The sequence below is a fragment of the Eptesicus fuscus genome, chromosome 6, assembly GCF_027574615.1.
Source record: "Eptesicus fuscus isolate TK198812 chromosome 6, DD_ASM_mEF_20220401, whole genome shotgun sequence".
NCBI classification, from domain to species: domain Eukaryota; kingdom Metazoa; phylum Chordata; class Mammalia; order Chiroptera; family Vespertilionidae; genus Eptesicus; species Eptesicus fuscus.
The window spans coordinates 20087206-20109641 of NC_072478.1; the positions used below are offsets into that span (position 1 = coordinate 20087206).

General features: G+C 50.5%; 1 protein-coding gene across 3 annotated transcripts in view; it reads right to left on the reverse strand.

Moving 5' to 3' along the window:
• The window catches only part of CACNA1A (calcium voltage-gated channel subunit alpha1 A), a 221062-nt gene that overhangs the window by 82187 nt on the left and 116439 nt on the right, over positions 1-22436 (reverse strand). For 2 of the 3 annotated variants that reach the window (XM_054717352.1, XM_054717351.1), the window contains exons 8-17: positions 21211-21326; positions 20041-20097; positions 18900-18989; positions 9738-9947; positions 6114-6226; positions 4792-4904; positions 4516-4647; positions 4139-4211; positions 2380-2497; positions 2204-2271 (exon numbers count right to left, since the gene is read on the reverse strand). In XM_054717352.1, the coding sequence (XP_054573327.1) occupies positions 2204-2271; positions 2380-2497; positions 4139-4211; positions 4516-4647; positions 4792-4904; positions 6114-6226; positions 9738-9947; positions 18900-18989; positions 20041-20097; positions 21211-21326 (1090 nt within the window). Of the gene's footprint in view, positions 1-2194; positions 2272-2379; positions 2498-4138; positions 4212-4515; positions 4648-4791; positions 4905-6113; positions 6227-9737; positions 9948-18899; positions 18990-20040; positions 20098-21210; positions 21327-22436 lie in introns of all 3 variants that reach the window. The other variant, XM_054717353.1, reaches the window with a different exon arrangement.

The window sequence follows — 22436 nt, forward strand, 5'->3', positions numbered from 1 at the left end:
CTTGTCTGCCTCTCTCACTCAAATATCAGCGCCACGAGGGCAGGAATTTCTGTGTATTTTGCTTATGGCTGTGTCCCTGGTTCCTGGACCAGGCCTTGCTCACAGTAGGTTCTCAATAAATGCTGTTGAATGAGTGACAAAAGCTGTAAAATGGGGATGTGAGAAGGTGCCTCCGGGGTTTCTGTGCGGATTAAATGAGATAAAATCATTTCAGGGGCCTGTGGGGTGCCTGCCGCATGTTAAATGCTCAGATATGCTTATGGAATAAATGAAGACTGTGGGTCTGGAGGACAATGTCCACACCTCCCAGGTGAGGCGCTTGCCTTTCTCCCTCTCCCCCCGGCCCACCCTCCTGGCGTCCCCTCTCCGCAATGACTTGGATGAGCTCACGGCTGGATCGGTCCCCAGAGCAGCCATGCCAGCCGGCTCCATGGTGGCCAGGCCCGTGGCCGTGTGTTTCGGGTGGTGGAGACTTCCGTTTCCCCGCCAGTCGGAGCTGGGCCTGGGAAACTCTCCCTCCCTCCTGCCAGGGCCGGCAGATGGAGGGTTGGCAACGTCTGCTCAGTTCGGTTCCGTTCCATGAGCACGTCCAGGACACCTCGAGGCACGGGGGCCACAGAGCTGCGGGACGCCCCAGGCCTGGCCCTCCTCCGCCGGGAGGAAGACCCTGTACCCGTTCTCTTAATACGACGGGGCTGCCGGTGAGAAGTCAGGGCGGACGCTGCAGCTCCTAACAAGCCTTTGTCCCTGCCTCGCCCCCTCTCAAACTGCCGAAAGGTACCCAGCTTACCTCGCGCGGTGCACAGCCACCCCCAGGGGCCCTGCTGTGGGCATTCCTAGGCGTGTGAGCAGCGTCACTGAGAGCAACGTTGCTTCCTCTGGCCCGTGGGAGGTGGGCCTGACCCCCTGGGAGTCCAAGGTGCCCAAAGGGGGCATCCGGCACCAGGTGTGGCCCAGATAATTCATTATCCCTGACCCCGAATAAAACTGGGCTTCTCCTCACCTGGGCGGTTCTCACTCCCGACCTCCCACATTCTCTTCTGACCTCATATCTTCTGCTCTTGCGGGGGGGTCACTTCTCTACCTGTTCAGTTCCTAACCATGTGGCAATGTTCCTTAGCCCTTCTGGGTCTCGATTTCCTCCTCTGTGAAATGGGCATAACAGCAACTCCCCACCTGTTATGTTTGCTGGTGCCAAGCAGTAAAGGGCAATTATACTTTTCTGTGGTTATTACTTTGATCATTACCTGCCCAGCTGGACTCCAATGAAAGGAGCAGGGTATGTGAATCGAGAACGTGGGTTCTGAAGCTTGCCAGGTCTGGGTTCGAATCCCAGCCTTCCCTTACTGGGTCTATAAAACGAGAGCTCGAGGCCCAGGGCCTGGCTCCTGCCCAGTGACTCCCAAAGGCTCCTATAGGGAGCACTTGATTGTACCCAAAACTTGCTGAGCACCTGACACGCACAGTGTGATGCTAGGAACAGTAGGTGCTATTTCCATGCCGGCTGGGGCCAGGGACTTCGTCTTTCTGAGCCTCAGTTTCTCCCTCTGCAAAAAGGCGGTGACAGCAATGCCTGGCACCATGACTGCCAGAGAGAGAAACATCGATGGGAGGAACACCGACTGGCTGCCTCCTGCACGCCCCCCTCCTGGGGATTAAACCTGCCACCTGGGCATGTGCCCTGACCAGGAATCGAACCAGTAACCTGGCAGGGCCTGGGACAACGCCCAACCAACTGAGCCACATCATCCAGGGCCAGAATTCTCTATTGTTACCAATCGGCGGTGAGGCCTGGCCAGCTCCCAAGCTCAGGGGGATGGACATCAAGCCCCGAGACCCTGTGTAGGTTATTCTCCATCTGGCCCGTCCTTTTGGGTCTAGAGTGACAATGCCCTCGAGCCTGGAGGTTGCATCATCCTTTGGAGGTCCCTGACACTGCCCACTGCCTGTCCACGGGGACGCGGTGGAGTCTGCCATCTGTTTCCTGGAACCCGGTGCCTCGCCCCCTCCCACCTCCTTTGCTGTAGAATCCACTTAACTAGGGGCCGTCTGCTTGAGTGGGGAGGAGGTGCCTTCTCCCTGGCATGGTGCATCCAGGGCAAAAGCTCTGACCCTATCCCCATCCCCACATGCCCAGCACGGTCCTGATCTGCCATGCACGGGTGGCAACTTTGCCAGAGAAACCTTCTCCCACCAACGGCACCTTGGTGAGCTCCTGGGCGTTGGCCAAATTATCCACCGCGATGGCCAAGAACACATTCAGGAGGGTGTCTGCGGGCACCAGAGTCAGGGAAAGCAACGCCACTGGGGCCCCGGGCATCTGGGCCTCCCGGTCCCCTCCCTCGCGCCCCCATCCAGGCGTGCCCCCGAGGAGGATACAGTTCCCAAAGAGTGTCAGCACGATGAAGTAGATGGAGAACACCATGCCGCCTTGCACGCCGCCCTGAGATTTGATGCCATCGTACATGACCTCATTCCAGTCCTCGCCTGTCAGGATCTGAAAGGGAGGGAGGAACACACAGCCAACCCCCCTCTCAGCCACCGGCCCCTCAGAGACGCAGCTGTGGGGCCCAAACCTGCCTGTCCCTGCAGTGAAGGGCTCCCAGCCCAGCTTCTAGGAAAAGGGGACCCTCGGGAAGTCACCAACCTCTATAACTGTCTTCCCTGATGTGATAAGGGGGTTTGACAGGGACTGAGCCGTGTCCCCTAAATTAATATGTTGAAGCTCTAAGGCTTCATGAGATGGTATTTGGAAAAGGTAGGTAATTAAGGTTAGATGAGGCCATGAGGATGGGGCCCTCATGATGAGATTAGTGCCTTTGTGAGAAGAGACACAGCAGAGCTTAGGCATTCTCTCTCTCTGTCTCACTCGCCCTCTCCCCACATGTGAGGACACATCCAGAAGGCCTGTCTGCTGGCCAGGAGAGAGTCCTCACTGGGAACCACCCCTGTGGACACCCTGACCATGACTTTCAGCCTCCAGAAGTGTGAGAAGTACATCTTCACTGGTCCTCTGGCTGCTGTGCCTGGGCAGGCGGGTGCTGGCAACAGAAACTGGGCTGATGCTTATGGAGTGACTGAGAGCACAGGTATGTGGTGCCCACGTACCTGTTAAAACAATGCCACTCTCCTCCTCCATAATATTTCCACGAGGATCAAGTAAATGTCAAAGAACTCCAGAAACGCTAACCTGTTCACACAGGGTTTCTCGGCCTCGGCACCGCTGACCTTCGGGACCGGGTCATTCCCTGGGGCGGGGTGTTGAGCAGCAGCCCTGGGATCCTCCCACCAGGTGCCAGGAACACCCACTCCCCCATTTGGGGTTACAACCCAAACTGTTTCCAGACGCTTCCAAGTGGCATGGGGGCCAGAACTGCTCCTGGGTCAGGACCCCTGTGCTGAGGACCTGTGGGTGGTGGTGACTACTATTGAGTCATTAATGTGAGGGGTCAGAACTCTGCTTCATGGGGGGTCCTCTTTCCAACCCCCATCTCGGGGTCTTATTTCGAAACCACCCCCCCAGAAGGGGGGGAGCGAAGTCCCATTTTCCATAACCGTCTGTCCTCCAAAGAGACGGAACCCACTGGAAAGGCTCCGGAGGTCCCAGAGGGACCTGCCCCAATCCTCAGATCATGCGCCCACATGGGTACAGACGCCGGTTTGGGGAGACCGCCCAGGGTCAATATCTTTGCTCTGGAATAGGGGCGGGGGTGTCTTGCAATTCTGTAGTAGCTGTGTCTTTTCTGTGTTTTGATGCTTTGACACCTGGGGCCTTGCTGACCCTGGAGGGAGCCAGGCTGGCTGAATCCTAGAGATAGTGAACAACTGGCCCGCAATCGTACTTTTCCAATACAAACCAGGGCCCACACCTTAACCACCTCCTCCATCAGGCCCTTATACCCAAGGCCAGCATTCTCGGCCCGAATCCCTCCAGGGCCAGGTGCCAGACAGCTCCTCAGCATCTACGCCCCAGAGCCCGCTGAAATGATTCACACTAGCCAATCCCCAACCTGCACATCCTCCCCCACTCCTTCCTGGGGAAACTAAAGGCTCCTGCCCACGTTCCTCCTCCCTCTGCCTCTGGATTCTGGTGCTTTCTTGTGGCCCTGCACAGTGTGGGGCTGGGTCCGGGTCGTACCTGAAACACCGTCATTATTGCTGCTGGAAAAGTGTCGAAGTTGGTCGGAGGAGTCCCTTCATCGAAATTAAACCTGTGGGGAAAACGCAGACATTTCCCGTTGGCCCTGCCCCAGGTGCTGTGAGGGCGTAGGTTAGCATCTTGTTTCCAGGGCAACATCTTCACGTCTCCGTCCCCCAGAGGGACATCTGAGTGGTACCCAGGGCCCTGCCTGTCCGGGTGCAGGCACAGGGCGTCCCGGCCACGAGAAGGGCAGTCGGCATGACGACGGTGGGCCTGCGTCTCTGGAGGCACCGAGTTTGGCGTGTGGGGGACTGAAGGGGTCCCTGGGTCAGACCCCAGAGAAGCAGAAGTCGGAGAAGTTGCTGAGCACTTACTGGCCGCCAAAGAGCTGCATTCCTAGAAGTGCAAAGACGACGATGAACAGGAAAAGGAGGAACAACAGGCTGATGATGGATTTCATGGAGTTGAGAAGAGAGACGACCAGATTCCTGAGAGACGCCCAGTACCTGCCAACAGAGGCCGGGGGTGGGGGTGGGGGTTAGGCTGGGCCTGGTGGTGGCTGCTGAGCCCACCTTCCCAACATGCTGGAGGTGCCCCATCCCTCCTGGCCCCAATGCTCCCCCCCCCCCACCCCCGCCGCAAAGACTTACTTTGTGACTTTGAAAATACGCAATAACCTGAGGGCTCGTAACACACTGATTCCAAAGGATGTACCAGGTTTTATGACGGCCCAGATGACCTCAAAGATGCTCCCGATGATAACCTAGAACACAGGATCTGCTCTGGTGCCCAGAGTCCTCGCAAACACAGCCTGGGCCCGAACCTTGCAGGAACCCAACTCAACTCCCACCTTCAAACCCAAGCTGGGTGCAGCGCTCAGACCCCTCTCATCCCTTCTCTATTTTTATTTTTTAGGAGCTGATGAGAGCACAGAATTCCAGAAACACATAATTATGGAGCGAGTGCCTGTGTAGCCACCACCCGTGTAAGAAACAGGACATGTCAGCACCCTGGGAGCCTCTGGGGACCCCTCAGACTTAACCACTGTCCTGAATTTTGTAACAACTATTTCCGAGATTTAAAAAAGGTTGAGGTGAAATTCACATAACATAAAATTAACCATGTTAAGTGCACAGTTCAGTGGCAACATTCATTTGCAATGTTGTACGATCATCATCTCCATCTAGTTCCAGAACATTTCTGTCACCCCCAAAGCAGACCATGTCCCTACGGGCAGTCGCTCTCCATCCCCTCCCCCAGCCGCTGGCGGCCACTGATCTGCTTCCTGTCTGTGGGTTTGCTTCTCTTCTGCACATTTCATGTAGATGGAAGGATGCCATACGTGACCTTTTGTGTCCAGCTTCTTTCGCTCTTCGTAATGTTTCTGAGGCCTTGCCTTTTTAAAGTACTCGAGTATCATCCCTAACCAATACAGCTTAGTTTTGTCCACCTGAACTCTGATGAGCAGGACGGCACACGCGGTATGGTGTGCCTTTGTCACCGTCTGCCTTCTTTTGTGCGCTATTGTAAAGCCGATGGGTGTAGCTGTGGTGGGCGGCCTTTCATTGCTGCAGAGAATTCCATTACATGGCTACACCGCCACTTATCTATTCTACTGCAAAGAGATATCTGGGTCATTTGATTTGGGACTACTGTGAGCAAGGCCGCTCAGAACATTCCTGTATGTGTCTCCTGGGCATGAGTTGCTCGAGGGTGAATCCCTAGCCCTGACATGGCCAGGTCACCCCCACTTTCCCAAGAGGGTCCACATAACCGCCCCTCCCACAGGCAGTGGCTGACAGTTCTGGGTGCCTACACCCAATGGTTGAGATAATCCTCGCATTCCTATTGCATTCAGCTGAGCCTCTCCTACCCAGGCTGACCCTGCTCTCCCTTTCCGGTGTCCCCAACTATCAGCAGCATGCTGGGTAAGAGCTGCAGAAATAAATTCGATAGAAACCAGGGCACTTACCCCACAGTCAAAGCAGTTGAAGGAAGAGTGGAAATAAGGCCGTGTTCCAAGCCCGTACATTTTTATAAACATTTCGGACATAAAGAGTCCTAAGAAAATGAATTCTGCATAGTCTACAAGGGCGAGGGGGGAAACAGAGAGAAGGTTAGTGTTGCTGAGGGGGTTACGAAGTCTGACTTTCCTGTTAATCCCAATCCTGTCCCTTGCCTGGCCGGGCAGAAAGGGAGAGAGAGGATGGTCTTCAGTGGCCTTGGCTAAAGATTATTTGAGGCTTCGCTTTCACAAAATTCAGTTTCCCCCTCTGTTAATGGGGAAGAGTGACAATTATCCCCGCCCCCCACCAACCAACCCCAGGCCAATCTTAAACGGAGCGAGATAAACTTCAAGGGGTCTTCATCTTTCAATTGTGACTTTGGTTCGATGAGAAGGGTTGGATGTAGATTATTGCCAAGACCCTAGGTTTTGTGTTGAGTGGTGGCTTCCTGGGAGCTTACTACATTTTAAAAACTCACGAACAAATCAACGAATGAACTAACTGGCTAACTAAGAACTAACTGGCTAACTAATGAAATAACAATGGCCGGCCCTAGGATGCCAGTGTGTCATAATCTAAAAATTCTGATTAATCCACTTTTCCCCCCTTTGTTAATGCTCATGTGAGGATATTTTTTCCACTGATTTTTAGAGAGAGTGTAAGGGAGGGAAGGACGGAGGGGGAAGGGAGAGAGAGAAAGAGAGAAACACTGATGTGAGAGACACACCCATCGGTTGCCTCCCACACATGCCCCAGCCAGGGCCAGGGATGGAACCTGCAACCCAGGTACGTGCCCTTGACTGGGAATCAAGCCAGTGACCCTTTGGTGCTCGGGCCGATGCTCTAACCACTGAGAACACCACCCAGGGCTGATGAATCCACTTTTATATGCTTGAGCTCCAAAGGGAAAATAGAAACAGAAATCATAATGGTGTCCTATTTGTAAGTCCCTTGTGTTAGAGATTTAGTTGGAGCATCACAGGGAACCAATCGAAGGCACAGTTTTTCTGCCAACTTGGAAAACCTCTCTGATGCCCCCTGGAAGTCCGGTCTTGAGCAAGAGAAAGCCTTTTGTTCTTGCATGAGAAAGCATTAACAGTGCAAATGCCTCCGGGAGAGATAACACATGGGTATTTTTTTTTTGCACTGTCAAAGAAATGTCTAACATGAGGTCTTTTTCTGAGAGGGCTTGTTAGTGGGGCAGGAAGGGGACAGGTACTCACCTAATGGATGGAAGGGAGAGGTAAGGAGGACTTCTGAGGGGAAGAAAGCATACAGAAAGGGAAGACAGAGAACTCACAGTTCCAAGAATTTCCATTTGGGTCACATAGCTAATGCTGTTTGAAGGTCAAGGATGCTTGTTATATTATTCTTTGAAGAGATGGCCTGAACTGACTGTTGTCAAGGTCCTGCCCATTCATTCCTAGCAAAAACATTTCCTTAGTTTCCAGGACTCTAGAGAGCTCCAGTGTCTGAGGGGGCATTTTAGGGTCTCCAGTACCTCCAGGACCGAAATGTCAGGGAGGGAAATCTGTCTATAACATCTGGTGCATTCCAAGAACCACCAGAGTTTCCAAGAAGCTTGTTCCCCAGTTACCATGGAAACATGAGAGCCAGTGATGCACAAAACCTGAGAGAATGGTCCATGGCATTGATGGGTCTGGAAGAAACTTCTTCCACCAAGTACAGGTGAGGAATCTGAGACTCAGACAAACTCCTATACTTCATTGATTCTAAGACATACATTTTTTGGTTCACATTCTGACATTTCTGGAATTGGAGTGTATATTAAAATCGGCATGTCCTAGTTTCAACAGCAGCTTTGTTTTCTTTTTTAGTGGCACATAAAATAAGAGTGCCTTCTAATGGAAGATGTCTTCAATTAATGGATATGTTAATGGCTCGTTCAAGGTCACAGGGCAAAGTAGGGCTAGGCATTGAGGACCAAGGTCACCTGGTGGCCAGGACAGGGATCTGCTACCAGACACAGCTTGGAGTCTGAGTTCCAATCCCGACTTCATCGTGAACTAGCTGTGTGACCCTGAGAAAATTACTTAACTTCTCTGTGTCTCAGTTTTCTCACCTGGGGATAGTTAAAGAGCCTTTACAGACACAGAGGCCCAGGGCAGAAAGTTCCGAACTTCTTTCCCTGAACCAGGACAGGCAGAGCAAGGTGATTAGTGGGGAGAATATGGGAGATTAAAAATAGACTATCAGAGGAGGTTAAGACTAGAAGTAGAGAGTCCTCATTTGTAAGAGACTCCAGGGGGACCAAAGGCAATTACTAGGGTTGGAACTAGGTCAGGGCTCTTGGAAGGAGACCTGGCCCCTGGGGGGGTGTCCTGGGAGGGTCAGCCAATGTGACTGGAAACAATGGGGGTTACAAGGAGACAGTGACCTGGACCAGGCTCCCAGGCCTCTCTAGGCTGAAGGTTTGACTGTCTCCAGTGGCTGTCTAGGTCAATTCTGAACAATGTCAGAAGGGCAGAGAATCCACAGACCTAAGTCAGACAAGCCAGTAAATGCAGGAGGAGGACAGTCAGCAGGCAAAATGATTTTGTTAAGTCCTCACTCAGGGGCCACAGCCAGATCCAGGGCATCCACTTGCCTTCCTCACTGCCCAGCCACTACTCTTGTTGATTCCTCAAAGCTCTTTACTTTAAAAAAATATTTTTTATTGATTTCAGAGAGGAAGGGAGAGGGAGAGATAGAAACATCCATGGTGGGAGAGAATCATTGATCGGCTGCCTCCTGCACATCCCCTACATGGGACTGAGCACAACCTGGGCATGTGCCCTGACCGGGAATCAAACCTGACCTCTTGGTTCATAGGTCGATGCTCAAGCACTGAGCCACACTGGTCAGGCTCTTTACTTTTTAAATCTTGGTCAGAGGTCTACCTTTCCCTGCTTCTCTTCAACTCTACCTGGCCATCAACTTTGTTATTATTTCATGCTAACTCCTAGCATATGGGAATAAGCCCAGAAGGGCAAAGCCTTGGAGATTCTGGTACCCACTGAGGGAACAAGATGCTCTTACATTTGCTGGAGAGGATCTTTTAGGGATGAATCCCAAATATAAGGAAGTCAAACAGAGCAGGAGAGGAAAGGGGACAGAAGGTTTGATAGAAGAGGGGAGAAGCAGAAGTCAGATATAAGCAGATGAAATGGGACTACTTTTTTGGCTCTAAGGCACCCCCATCTCTCAACCACAAATTATTTATTTTAACATTCCCAGAGATGCATGTATGTTTTTATCTCTATCTGCCTTTCTTGCCGCCTCGGCCTCTCCGTCTCCCTTCCAATACCTTCCGCACTCGCACCCCTATGTCTCTCTCTTAGAAAGGGGTCACAGAAGCGTGTGGTGGCCTGAATTCGAGCTTCCAGCTCTCAGGCCCCAAGAGGTTGGGGCCTGTCATTGTGGCGGCAGCAACGTCAGCGTCAGTCCCAGTTGCAGACGTGGCCCAATGAAAAGGCAGATTCATCAAGGACCAAAGAGGGAACACGCACCACTAGAGAAAGAGAGCTGGAAAGAAAAGGTGTGAGGCAGGGGTCAGGGAGCAGGCAGGGCCGGGGCCGGGCGGTACTCACAGAGGAAGTCGGAGAGCCACTCGGGCTGGTTGTAGTGAACGATAGCAACGCACAGCGTGTTGAGGGCTACCAGACTGAGCACAGTCCAGTAGAAGGCCTGAGTTTTGACCATGCGGCGGATGTAGAAACGCACCCTCCTCTCCTTTTTGTGAAAAAAGGTCGAGTTCTCCAGCTTGGCACTTTTAATGCTGGCTCGGGCAAAGGGAGACCCTGCCGGGGAAAGGATGGAGAACGTCAGGGCGTTCCTGTGGAGGAAATGAACTGTGTGGCCCAGGCACCGACTGTGGCCCGGGGGTCCATTAGCCACCCCAACAAGCACCCTGGCCTGGGGGAACCGTCATGACCCAAGGCCCGAGCTTTCCAGAGATGGAGCTTACGAGGAGATGTCGCTGAAAGTCACGGTATTGGAAATGACCAATGAGGACTCAGGGTTTCAATGAGGAGGCTGACGGCTCTCGCTGCCAGAGCTAACCCTCTGTGTCTCTCCACCTCGGCGGGGTCTGATGACTCTGGGCGCCATGCCCTGGGGCGGGATGAGGCAGGAGCCCCGGCTCAGGATCCGCCAGTGCAGGGGTAGAAAGCGGAGCCGCAGGGAGCAGGCTTGGAAAGCCTCCAGGAGGAGGCCTGAATAGGACCCTGGTTTTCCATGGACATTTCATTTTAGAAATGATCGCTGAGTCGTGAACCAGCTGTGCCTCTGCCTGCACATGTTTTTGCTCTTAAGCACTTACGAAGCGCCTACTGTGTGCCAGGCTCCGTTCCAGATGCTCTGAATACTCTAGTTAACAGGCAGAGCCTTACCTTCCTGGGACTGATGCTCCAGTGGGAAGATATACGGCGAAGATAACATAATAAAGTAGTTAACAGTGTAATGGAAGGTGAAAAGTCTTTTTGGAACAGTAAATAGTAGAGTAGAATAAGGGGATTGGGAGCCCCAGGAGGGACCAGAGGGCAGGCTTCAATATTAAATCAAGTGGTCAAAGTGAAAGTATTGACCTAAATCACTTTAGTATCTTAGGCTGAGTTAACAGCAAGTGCAAAGGTCCTGAGGCAGCAATGTACCTGCCTATCATATTTAGGAAACAGCATAAGGAGGCCAGAATGGCTGGAGTGGAGGAAAGGAGGAGAGGTGAGGGCAGGTAGGTGACAAGGCAGCTTGTGAAGGGCCTTGTGTGCTGAGGGAGGACTTTGGCTTTTGCTCTGAGGTGAGAGCCACGGAGGGTTCTGAGCAGAGGAGGGATGTGCCCTGACACAGGTGCTCACAGGCGCCCTCTGGCAGCTGTGGGAGGAACAGACTGTGGAGAGCCTGGATAGGACCAGGGGAGGCTACTGCTCTAGTCCAAGCAAATGATGATGGGCGTTGGACTCCGTCATGACTGAGAAGAAAGAAGAGCAGGTAGATTTGTGATATATTATTTAAGGTAGATTTCAACGGGTTGTGGATCAGTGTGGGTGTGAGAGAGAGGGAGGAGCCAGGTTTTTGACTTGAGCACCCAGAGGAAGAGCTACCATCCACTGAGAGAGGTAGGTTTGTGGTGTGTGTGTGGGGGGTCAGAGATCAGTTTTGGATGTTGGTTTTATCCTCTAAAATGCCCCTTCTTGAAAACCTTCCATCGCATTCACTTGTTTATTTGTTCTTCACTGGTTCATTCATTCTTTCATTTATTCAAATCAGTTTTTTTCATTCATTGGTGCACTTACTTGTTCATTTATTCATGCCTTAGTTCATTTATCAGTGCATTTATTTATTCATTCATTAGTGTGCACCTCTGCTCATTCATTCACCCATCTGTTCATTTGTTCATTCATTCATTCACTCATTTATTTACTCATCTAGCCATCCATTATTATTTGTTCATCCATGCATTCTTTCATTTGTCCATTCACCCAGCATGTTCATCAACCCCATCCCACCAGCCAGGCATGGACACAGCTAACATCTTGCAGGATGCCGCCTCCTATTAGCAAAATTCTAAACAGAGGCAGCGAGTTGGCACTCCAAGGGCCATCCATACTAGTTTATCCTGAGTTTGTGAAAGTTGAAATTACTGATCCACATTTAAAAACTTCAGCTTCTCATGAAAGGAGATAATAGCTGATCTTTATTGTACATTTAGTAGGCACCAGGCAGGCGGGACACATTTTACATGAGCCTACTCGCTCCTCATTGCAACCACAGGTAGTAGTGACTATCATTAACCCACTTTATGGCCAAGGAAACGGAGGCTGAGAGGGGTCTGGTGACCGTTAAGAAGCACTGAGTTGGCTTCTCGGCCACCACACTGCACTCACTCCTAGAACACATGACCATGGAGTGGGGCCGCATTCCCACGTGGCAGCCGTTGGCCAGACCGGGGCTGACTCTCCCCTCGTGCCCCTCGCCTGCCTCACTCCATAGGACCTGAGAGCCCAGGGAAGCTCCGCATGGCCCTGCCCAGCTGGGGTATTTCTGGTCCCTGCTGCTCCCAAAGATGGGCTCAGACTCACAGGCATCCACAAGGCATGGCAAAGGGAAATGAGATTCTTGAAAGTCTCAGGGGTCAGGGAGAGATATTCATGTGTGTGTATGGGGGGAGGGGCGAGAGAGATATCTCACAGTGGGCAGAAGTCTTCAGACTTCTACTCCTGTAAGAGCCACATTGAAAACCTGGCTCCATCACCAGGGTGAGTGACCTTGGGTAAGTCAAGTCACCCTACATCTTGGGACTCTAGTGCCTCCATCTGTAAACTGGGCACAGCCACATTTCCCACCTCATAGGGCCATTGGGAGGAATCAATGGGCTAATACACCTGAGTGTGATGCTGGCATATAATGATTATTAGGCCTAAAATCTCCTATTGAACTGCAAGAGCTGAAATCAGACAGCCCACATGCCAATTCACTGAGGAAGTCTTTCCTGATGCCCAGGCCTGCAGACATATCCCACAACAGGCACACCCGTCGTCAGGAAGGGAGAGGGAAGTGAATATTAACTGAACACCTACTATGCGCCAGGCCCCATACTAGCTGCCCGCTGTCACCTCTATTTATTTCATTTCATATTCACTTTGACCCACGCTCTGTTTTTCTATACATACTTGTCTCTAGTTTTTCTCTGTGGTCTGGAATTATAATTGTAGGCAAGCCTTAGGTTTTAAAAAATAATTTTAATAAGTTATTTTATGAAACCAAATATTTCCAAAATATCATTTCAATATGGAATCAATATAGAAATATACTAAAGAGAGATTTTCCACTCTTTCTTTTGGGTGTTAAGTTTTCCAAAATCTGGTATGTTATTATGAAGCACATCTCAGTTCAGACAAGTCGAGAGCCAGGGGAGGCCAGTACCAGTCCGGAAAGTTCCGTGGCGAGGACAGCAGTATGTCACCATCAGGGTTTGACCTGGGGATTTTTGGTCATTTCGATGCCCTGAAAATTCTGTAAATTGAAACAGTGCTGCCCAAGTGATGGGTTGAACTGTCCCTCAAGGAAAGGTGCTGAAGTCCTAACCCCTGGCACCTGTGAATGTGACCTTATCTGGATGGAAATAGGGAATTTGCAGATGCCATCATGTTAAGATGAGGTCAGACTCGATTAGAGTGGGCCCTAAATCCAATGACCAGGGTCCTTATCTATATATATAAAAGGCTAAGTGACTGGCCGACTGGCCGACTGGCTGGTAGCTATGATGTGCAATGACCACCAGGGGGCAGATGCTCAACACAGGAGCTGCCGAGCTACAGCAACTTTGCAGAGTGCCCTCTTGCACTCTGGGACCCCTCGGGGGATGTCAAAGAGCTGGTTTCAGCCCCATCCCCACAGGCCAGGCCAAGGGACCCCACCTACCGGAGGGACCCCGCTCACTCCACAGATGCCTTTTGAGCCCTGGGGCCACCCCAGGTGCAGCCGGCCAGGGAGGGACCGCGGGAGGTTGGCTCCAGGGTGTGCCTGGCCCGTCTCGCCCAGTCCCGCCCTGCTGGCCACCTTCTAATGAATTTCCTTTCAATGTGCACGAACCCATGCACCGGGCCTCTTGTAAGAGGAGGAGAGACACAGGGACTCACAGGAGAAGACCACGTGGCAAAAGAGGCAGAGACTGGAGTGATGCACGGACAAACCAAAGGTTGCCAAGAACTGCTGACAACACGAGAAGCTAAGAGAAGAGCATGGGCCAGATTCTCCCCTGGAGCCTTCAGAGCCAGCACAGCCCCGCCAACACCTGGATTTCAGTTTGAACTCCGGCCTCCAGAACTGTGAGAGAATACATTTCTGTTGTTCTAAGCTGCCCGGTTTATGGTGCTTTGTGCTGGCAGCCCCAAGACACGAATTCAGCCCACGTGGAACTTGTATCATTAAAGTTGGATTTTTCTAAAGAGATGGTGCTGTGATGGCAGCTTCCATTCATGGCTCAACTTTTCCTACAGATGACTCAAGTTCTACAAGTTCATCAACTATAAATGAAGCCTGGGGTGGGGGGGTGTGGTGGTGAGAGAGAGAGAGAGAGAGAGAGAGAGAGAGAGAGGTGAGAGAGACACATCTACTGGCTGCCTCCTGCATATACCCTGACCAGGGCTGGGGATCAAACCCACAACTGAGGTATGTGCCCTTGTCTGGGAATCGAACCCGAGACCCTTCCATCGGCGGGCCAACGCTCCAACCACTGAGCCAAACCAGCCAGGGCATCCGACATTTCATTAGAACCGCTATTATTATCATTTTACTCTTTACAGAGATAAATAAAGGTGAAGAGATCTCTTTGTCAGAACCCTGGAATTCTAGAGGTCTCTTCCGGGTGGGTTTAGGAGACCAGAGTGGTTTTTATTTTTTAAATAAAGTTTTCTTTTTAAAAAAAAATATTTTTATTGATTTTTACAGAGAAGAAGGGAGAGGGATAGAGAGTTAGAAACATCGATGAGAGAGAAACATCGATCAGCTGCCTCCTGCACACCCCCTACTGGGGATGTGCCCGCAACCAAGGTACACGCCCTTGACCAGAATCGAACCTGGGACCCTTGAGTCCACAGGCCGACGCTCTATCCACTGAGCCAAACCGGTTAGGGCCAGAGTGGTTTCTGAGCTACCAGGCAAAGAAACTGGGTTTTGGTGGGTTTGCTGGCAGCACGCTTGGTCCCAGGAGACCAAGTCACTGGCCTGCGTTTTGAATCTGTTTAGAAAGCTGAACGTCACCTGCTTTCTTAATAGGTGCCGCAGGACGCTGTCAGGTCTTATTCAGTCTGACAGCGCATACTTCAGTGTCTCGCCGTCCCTTTATCACACGTTAATCAAATGCCAGCCTGAACTCTGGGTTCTCCAAGGAGCAAGTTTTCTTATGTCAGCCACACATTCAAGAGCCAGATCTCCCACAGACAAACCCCCTGTGACTATCTCCCACGGTTTCCTGCATCACCCCCTTCTATGAGCTGAACTGTGTCCCACCAAATCCACACGTGGAAGTCCTAACCCTCGGGACCTCACCATGTGACTGTATTTGGAGGCAAGGCCGTTAAAGAGGTAATGATATTAACACGAGGTTATGAGGCTGGGCCATAACCCAGTATGACTGGTGCTCTTATAAGAAGAGGTTAGGACACACACACAGAGGGAAGATGATGTGAAGACACAGGGAGAAAAGGACCACCTTCAAGCCCAGGAGAGCGGCCTCAGAAGAAACCAATCCTGCTGCTGCCTTGGTCTCAAGCCTCCAGCCTCCAACACTGTGAGACAGTAAGTATCTGTTGTTTGAACCGCCCAGCTTGTGTTATTTGATTATGGTGGCCCCAGAGAACGAATAAACGCTCCCCGTTCCACGTAAAGCCCAGTTTAGAAATGCCTCCTTCAGGAAACTTTCTTTGCTTTTCCACCAAATTCCTCTCTGCCCTGTATAGCCATGAGATCTCTTATAATTAGTCTTCATTGCTTTTACGTAACTTGAAGCTTACCTAATTACTTTTCTGATTTCAAAAGCAATGTATGTCACGAATTCATATATTCCAGAAAAATATCACATAAGTGGTGAAAATCCCTCCTAGTCCTCCAAGTTCAACACCTTACTCTTGTGGATGAGAAAGGGTGCTGAAATAATTCTAACCAAAAGCCACCTCCCAGGGTGATCTGACCATAAATTCCTACCTGGACAGATCATAGGAGGCAGTCATGCCCCAGGCATTTAGCTTTAGGAAAAGGTTTATCTGCCTTAAGCAAGCCCTGCCCATTGTTCCTGTGCATCTAGGTTAGCAGACCTTGGAAATACATCTTTCTCAGACCCTCAGAGGCACAACCATCCTCAGAGGAGCACATGATCTTGTTAACTATCCTGTAATCCAAATGCCTGCCTGGCTTTCTTTTCTTTTTTAAAAAAATTTTTAAAAAAGTTTCCTTAAAGTTGATTTCAGAGAGAGGAAGAGAGAGGAGAGAGAGAGAGAGAAAACATCAATGATAAGAGAGAATCACTGATCGGCTGCCTTCTGCATGCCCCACACTGGGGATCGAGCTCACAACCTGGGCAGGTGCTCTGACTGGGAATGGAACCGTGATCTCCTGGTTCATGGGTTGACATTCAAACACTGAGCGTCACTGGCTGGGCCCCGCCTTGCTTTCTCTCATCTTCATGTCATCTTCCTTACTTTCCCTCCTTAATCTCAAATATATAAAAGAAGCTGTAAACTGCCATTCTTCAGAGCACAGGAGGTCTTGCTTCCTGGCAATGTCATCAATTTGTCTCAACTAAACTCATAAAAATTCTCTACGACTTTGGACGTTTCTTACATCAATACACTCCTTACTATTGTCTTTAAAATGGGAACATACATTTTACATATGTTGTGTAACCTGCTTTTTACACTGATAAATATATTTCAAAATCTTTCCATGCCAGTAGCAACCGTATTCTTTTTCTTGGCTGTATTGTATTCCACTGCATGTAAACATTATAATATCTTTAACTATCTTCCCATTTTTGGGCACATGTGCTGTTTCTGGTTTTTACTTTTTGAACACCAGAAACAATGTTGCTGAGAAGAAATTGTGCATAGATATTTTTAAAATTTTAAACAGATTTTTATTGATTTCAGAGATGAAGGGAGAGGGAGATAGAAATATCAATGATGAGAGAGAATCATTGATAGGCTGCCTCCTGCATGCCCCCTTCTGGGGATCGAGCCCATGACACAGGCATATGGCCTGATGCTTAACCACTGAGCCACACCAGCCAGGCCTGTACATAGATCTTTTGCATACATGAAGATATACTTTGAAGTGGAAATGCTAGGCCAAAGGACATAAACATCTAGAATTAATTATTTAAATAATGCCACACCATACACTGCAAATTATACTCTTGCCAATGGCATACGACAATGTCCACCTGCTCACATCCTTGCTGACATCAGGTAGTACCATTTTTCATCTTTTTTCAAATGACTGATGAATAATAACATCTCCCTGTTACGTAAGCCCAGGTAGCTAATCTTGTTCATAGAGGAGATCCTGACTTGGGGACCCCATTTTTTTCAGTGCGTGGCATTTGATAAATGTGGTATGAACAAAAAAGATTACCTATTTAAAAAAAAAATCAGATTTAAAAAAAATGGAGGCAACCTAATTGGGAAAACACACAGGACAGACATAACCAATCAAGTCAATGAGCACTGATGGAGCTCTAGTCCTCGAACTCGCCGGAAGGAGAGAGAGATGTATCCACAAGTGAAGAGAACTAGTTCATCATTAAGGGGAAGGGCGTTGTGGCTAGAGGTTACAAATGCAAATGGAAACAAGCTGTAAGGTATCATTATAAACTGACTTCGCCGGGGAAGGAAACGAAATGGGGAATGCGCGGGGAATGCGCAATGGCTGGGGCGGGGAATCCGTGAATGCATGGGTACTCGGCAGGTTTATAAATGGGTTCAGTGTGTTTCTGAAACTCAGAAGCGCTCTGTGAATAATGAGTTGAAAAGCTGTTAATATCTTTGATCCTATAATTATCCCCAAGGAAACACGCCCAAAGGGTGGGGGGAGTAATTGTACATAAATGTTCACAGCAGTGCTCCTCATAAGGGCAAACACTGGAAACAGCTCAAACACCACACAACAGAGCCTCGGCTAAGCCACTCTGGGGTAACCACCCTTATGGAGTGTGAGGCCGCAATGGAAATTCCGTCAAAGCTCAACAGTCAGGTGATAAACTAGGGTTGAGTGAAAAAAGCGGAGTATAAAGTAGTTGGTGCCAGTGGGTTAGACACGTGTGTATATTAAGTTCTCTCCTTTCCTTCATCACGCCCTCCTTCTCCCATCCTTTCTTCCTCTCTGTCCCAGCCACACAGTTCCCCCATCAGCCCATATGCTTCCTTCCTTCTGCGTCTTGTGTTACCTCCTCTGCCTCAATGCTCTCCCACCACCTCGTTCACCCTGGGAATTTTAAAAACCCATTTCAAACACGAAGATATTCTCCTGGGTGAAGGTCAAAAGCAACAGAGTCTCGATCCAGAGGGGCAAGCAGGAAAAGGGTAAGTGTCCCCTCCCACTCCAAACTCTGCCCTTGGAGAGAACCGATGACAACCGTCTACGTGCAGCCCTCTACATGCTCCTCTCTGCTTTCACTGCCATGGTGAACCCCTATCCAGCCTCCAGTTCTCAATGCAATGTCACCTCCTCCAAGAAGGCTTCCCTGACCACACCTACTCCCCCAAGGCAGGCCAAGCCCAGGGCATCTCCTCTGCAGTGCCATTATCATGACAGGTTTATTTGTATCATGATCAGTTGAATACCTATTTCTTGCACTAAATGGCAAGCTCCACGTGCGAGGGGTGTGGTCTCTGTCTTGTTCACAACTGGGCACCTAATAAGAGCAGCCACGGAATGAGTACTAATGAATAAGATTATCATAATGAATAATGAATGAATAGTAATATTATCACGAAAATGAGTGAATAATGTCAGGCAACATTACTGGGAGTTTATTTTTTTTGCCCGGCGCTGTTCTAAATGCTCACGGTGGATCGTTTAGTCTAATCCTCCCAACAATATTAGAAGACAGGCATTGCCGTGATTCCCATCGTCATCACACCTGCCCAGGACACACGGGTACGAAGGGGCAGAGTCCAGACCCAAACCCAAGCAAACCTGGTGCCGAAGCCTTCCGCCCGCACCTCCCGGGCGAGCAGCGATAAACAGGAGGGACTCACCCACAGAGGCGATATCGGCTAGCTGATCCTCAGCCTCCTCGGGGTTGAGCAGGTCTGTCTTGCTCTTCTTTATGGTGGCTCTCCGCAGAGCTCCAACAATGGAAACATGGCAAGAGAAAACGACGTGACCCTTTTTGCGACAGCAACGATATCGACCGAGTGTTTCCTCGGGGCCAGGCACTCTGCCAGGGACATTCTAGGTGGCGCTGGAGCTAACCCTCGTGGCAATCCAGTTTGGTGGGAAGTGACAGTCTGCCCATTTTACAGATGTGCAGACTGGGACTCAGGGAGGTCACCTGGGCACTCAAGGGTTTTGTTCAGCCGAAGTCTGGGATCTCAGCCACTGCATCCCCTCTGGGGGCTCTGGGATATACAGTGACTCCTATGAAGGCCGTCTACCCCTGGACTTTGTAATACCTGCCAGGCAGGTTGGGACTGTGGACGCCCTCCCTCAGTATTTAGTCTTCACTTCCCCAGAGCTCTCCAGGGGACAATGAGTTGAGGCATTAATGTCTAATACAGTGACTTAGTCAACCCCATGGGTAATCACCCCCCTTCCCCCCAAATAGTAAAATCCAGTTTGTAACTTATGGGATGGAGTCCCAGCTCCTTCACTTCCTTCTTACTCCTGGTATTTCCAATAAAAAACTTGTTCCATCTAGCCGAACTTCTAACACAGGAGACGCTGGATTCTTGGTGAAATTATTATTAATTTTTTTTTTTTTAATTTAGCAAACACAAAGGGTGCTGACCCTGAGCCGGGCGCTGTTCTAGGCCCTTCTATTTGGAAGAATCGAGGTAGCCCTTAGAAACAACCCAGGGCCGTAGGTGTTACTGTGGTCATGCCCGTTGTGTAGATGAGAAAAAAGGAGGCACAAAGCAGAAGGGGTTGGGACATGGTTAAGGCAGAAAGGGTAGGCCAGAAGGTGCAGACTCGGCCGAGGTCCTGGAATCCCTGGAGGAAGCAGATTTCTGCCATTCCCTGTATCTTCCTGACCTGACCCTGACCCTGACCCAATCTCATGTTTGTTTCGGCATCACCCGGCCCCTGACCATCCATCCCCTGGAGGCCCCTTAGGACCCCGGGGCCTGTTCCCCCCTCTCCCCTGAGACCCTCCCGAGCCAGGGTCAGAAGAGTTACCATCGAAGGGGTGCCTCTGCTCCCCGTCAGTTTCATCCTCGGCGAGGATCACCTCTTCTGAGGAGGAAGCACACAGTTAAGCTCCCGTGTCCGGGGACGGGTTCCCTCGGACAGAAAGGAGAAGGGTCTGCCCGACCGCTTCCCCTCGCCCATGGCGACAGCGCCATCACCCGGAAATGTGCTGCTCAGTTATTTCTGACTCCCAGCCTCACTTCAGCAAAAGCAGCAATCGCCAAGTCATCCCCACCTCCCTCAAAACAAAACCCACCTTCCCTCCCGTAGCTCAGAGGCTTTGCCTGATCCGGACCCATCACCTCCCCGTCTTCCTCTCCTCCCACTCCCCCCTTCCCTTGGCTCCAGCCACACTGGCTTCCTTGCTTTGACTCCACTCTGCTCCTCACTCAGGGCCTTTGCACTTGCTGTTCCCGCTGCCTGGAACACCCCTCTTGAGACAGCCACGCGCTTCCTTCTTCATTTCCTTCAGGCCTCTGCTCAGATGTCACCTCCTCAGAGAGACCCTCTCTGATCACTTGCCTCCTCTGACCGCTCTCTGCCTCCCGCCCTGCTTTATTTTTCTTCTGAGCATTTGGCAGCACCCAACATTAACCGTCTTCGTTTATTTTCTGTCTCTTTCACTAGAAGGTAGAGCCCTAGGGGCAGGATTTGGTCTGTGTTGTTCACTGCAGTATCTTTAATGCCTAGAATAGTGCCTGGCACACAGTGGGTGCCACGTAAGTGTGTTCTGAATGGCTGAGCAAACACACGTGCTCACTGTGTGTCAGGCACTGCTCTTCCTAAGTGACTTAGCTTGGATTATCTGAGTCCCCAAACAACCCAATGAGGTAGGTACTATCAGGATCTTTGTTCGACAGCCAAGGAAACGGAGGCTTGGGGAAGCAGGGTGCATTGCTAGGAGGTGGCAGAGCTGGGATGTAAACCAAAGTCCGGTTTTAGAGCTTGTTACCACATGCGATGTCCTGTCCTGGCTTCATCCCAGAGGTTTCACTATCTTATTCTGGATTCTTTTTGCTAAAAAGTGGAACTACCAGTTCAGCCCTCCTTCTCCTCCCATCACGACCCTTCCCTCATCCATCTCCAAACTGCATGCACAGCTGTGTGCTCTGTGGCCTGGGGTGTCGATGCCTGGGCCCCAAGATGAAAGGGCCTCACCTGCTTTCGAGATCCACTCCATGTACCCATTGAGCTCTCGTTCAATCTGCTGCTGCCGCCTCAGCTTCAGAAAAGCCCGCCGGTTTTCCACCCGCTCCCTTTCTTTGGCAAACTCCCTGTAGGAGCACAAAATGCACACACACACACACACACACACACACACACAAGCCAGAGTTGGCTGTTTTAGAAATTTTAGGGAGTGTTAAGTTTCTGGAGGGCAGAGGATTTTAACAAGCGGAATTGGGTCTTCTGGGAGAAAAATCGGAATATTCTAGGAATGGGCTTCCCACATTTCCCAGGAACTGCACTGAGCCGGAGAAAAGAGCAAAGCCAGAAACCAGCCATGTCAACCACTGCTGGCTGCATACGCTATCCTCATTCTCCATACTCTTGGCTTCAGAGTATGTTCAGCTCTGTTGAAAGTTAGGCCAATGAGACATGAGCTGATGATTTCACCAGCAGCCTCACTTCCCAGGTAAGGCCCCACCCCATCCTGTTTCCTCTTTCCTCTTCCTGTTTGGAAGTAGGATGACCATCTTGTGAATAAAACGGAAAGTCTCCGGTAAGGATGTCAGAGTAGAAATCTAGAAGGAATTGATGTTCCTGATGGCACCATGGAGCCACCAAACCTGTCCCAGGCTTCTTGTTGGTAAGAAAACTGAAACTCTTTTATGATTAAACCAAAGAAATCAATGCTGGGGATATGGAACAATCCTATATAATAAAAGCCTAATATGCTAAGTGTCCGACTGTTCGTTCACCTGTTCTACCAGTCGCTATGATGCACACTGACCACCAGGGGGCAGATGCTCCAACCGTTAGGTTTGCTTGCTGCTGGGACTGGGTGAGACGGGCTGGACACGCCCTGGAGTCTTCCTGCAGTCCCTCTCCAGCCCCAATCATGCACTGGTGGGTTCCCTCGGCCTGGCCTTCGGGATTGGGCCGAAACCGGCTCTCTGACATCCCCCGAGGGGTCTCAGATTGCGAGAGGGTGCAGGCCAGGCCAGGCTGAATCCGTGCACCGGGCCTCTAGTAAAATGCATGTTTGACTATAGGCTACAACTTTATATTTGGAAAACAGAGGAAGGGGAAACCAACCTATTGTTTGTCTTTTTTGTAAATTATAGAAAGTGAAATTCTACAGAATTTTCTTGTGTTGTAGGTCTGAAACATCTGGGCAAACCTTCTGAATGAGAGGTCTGCATTGGAAGAAGCTCCCCTTTCCC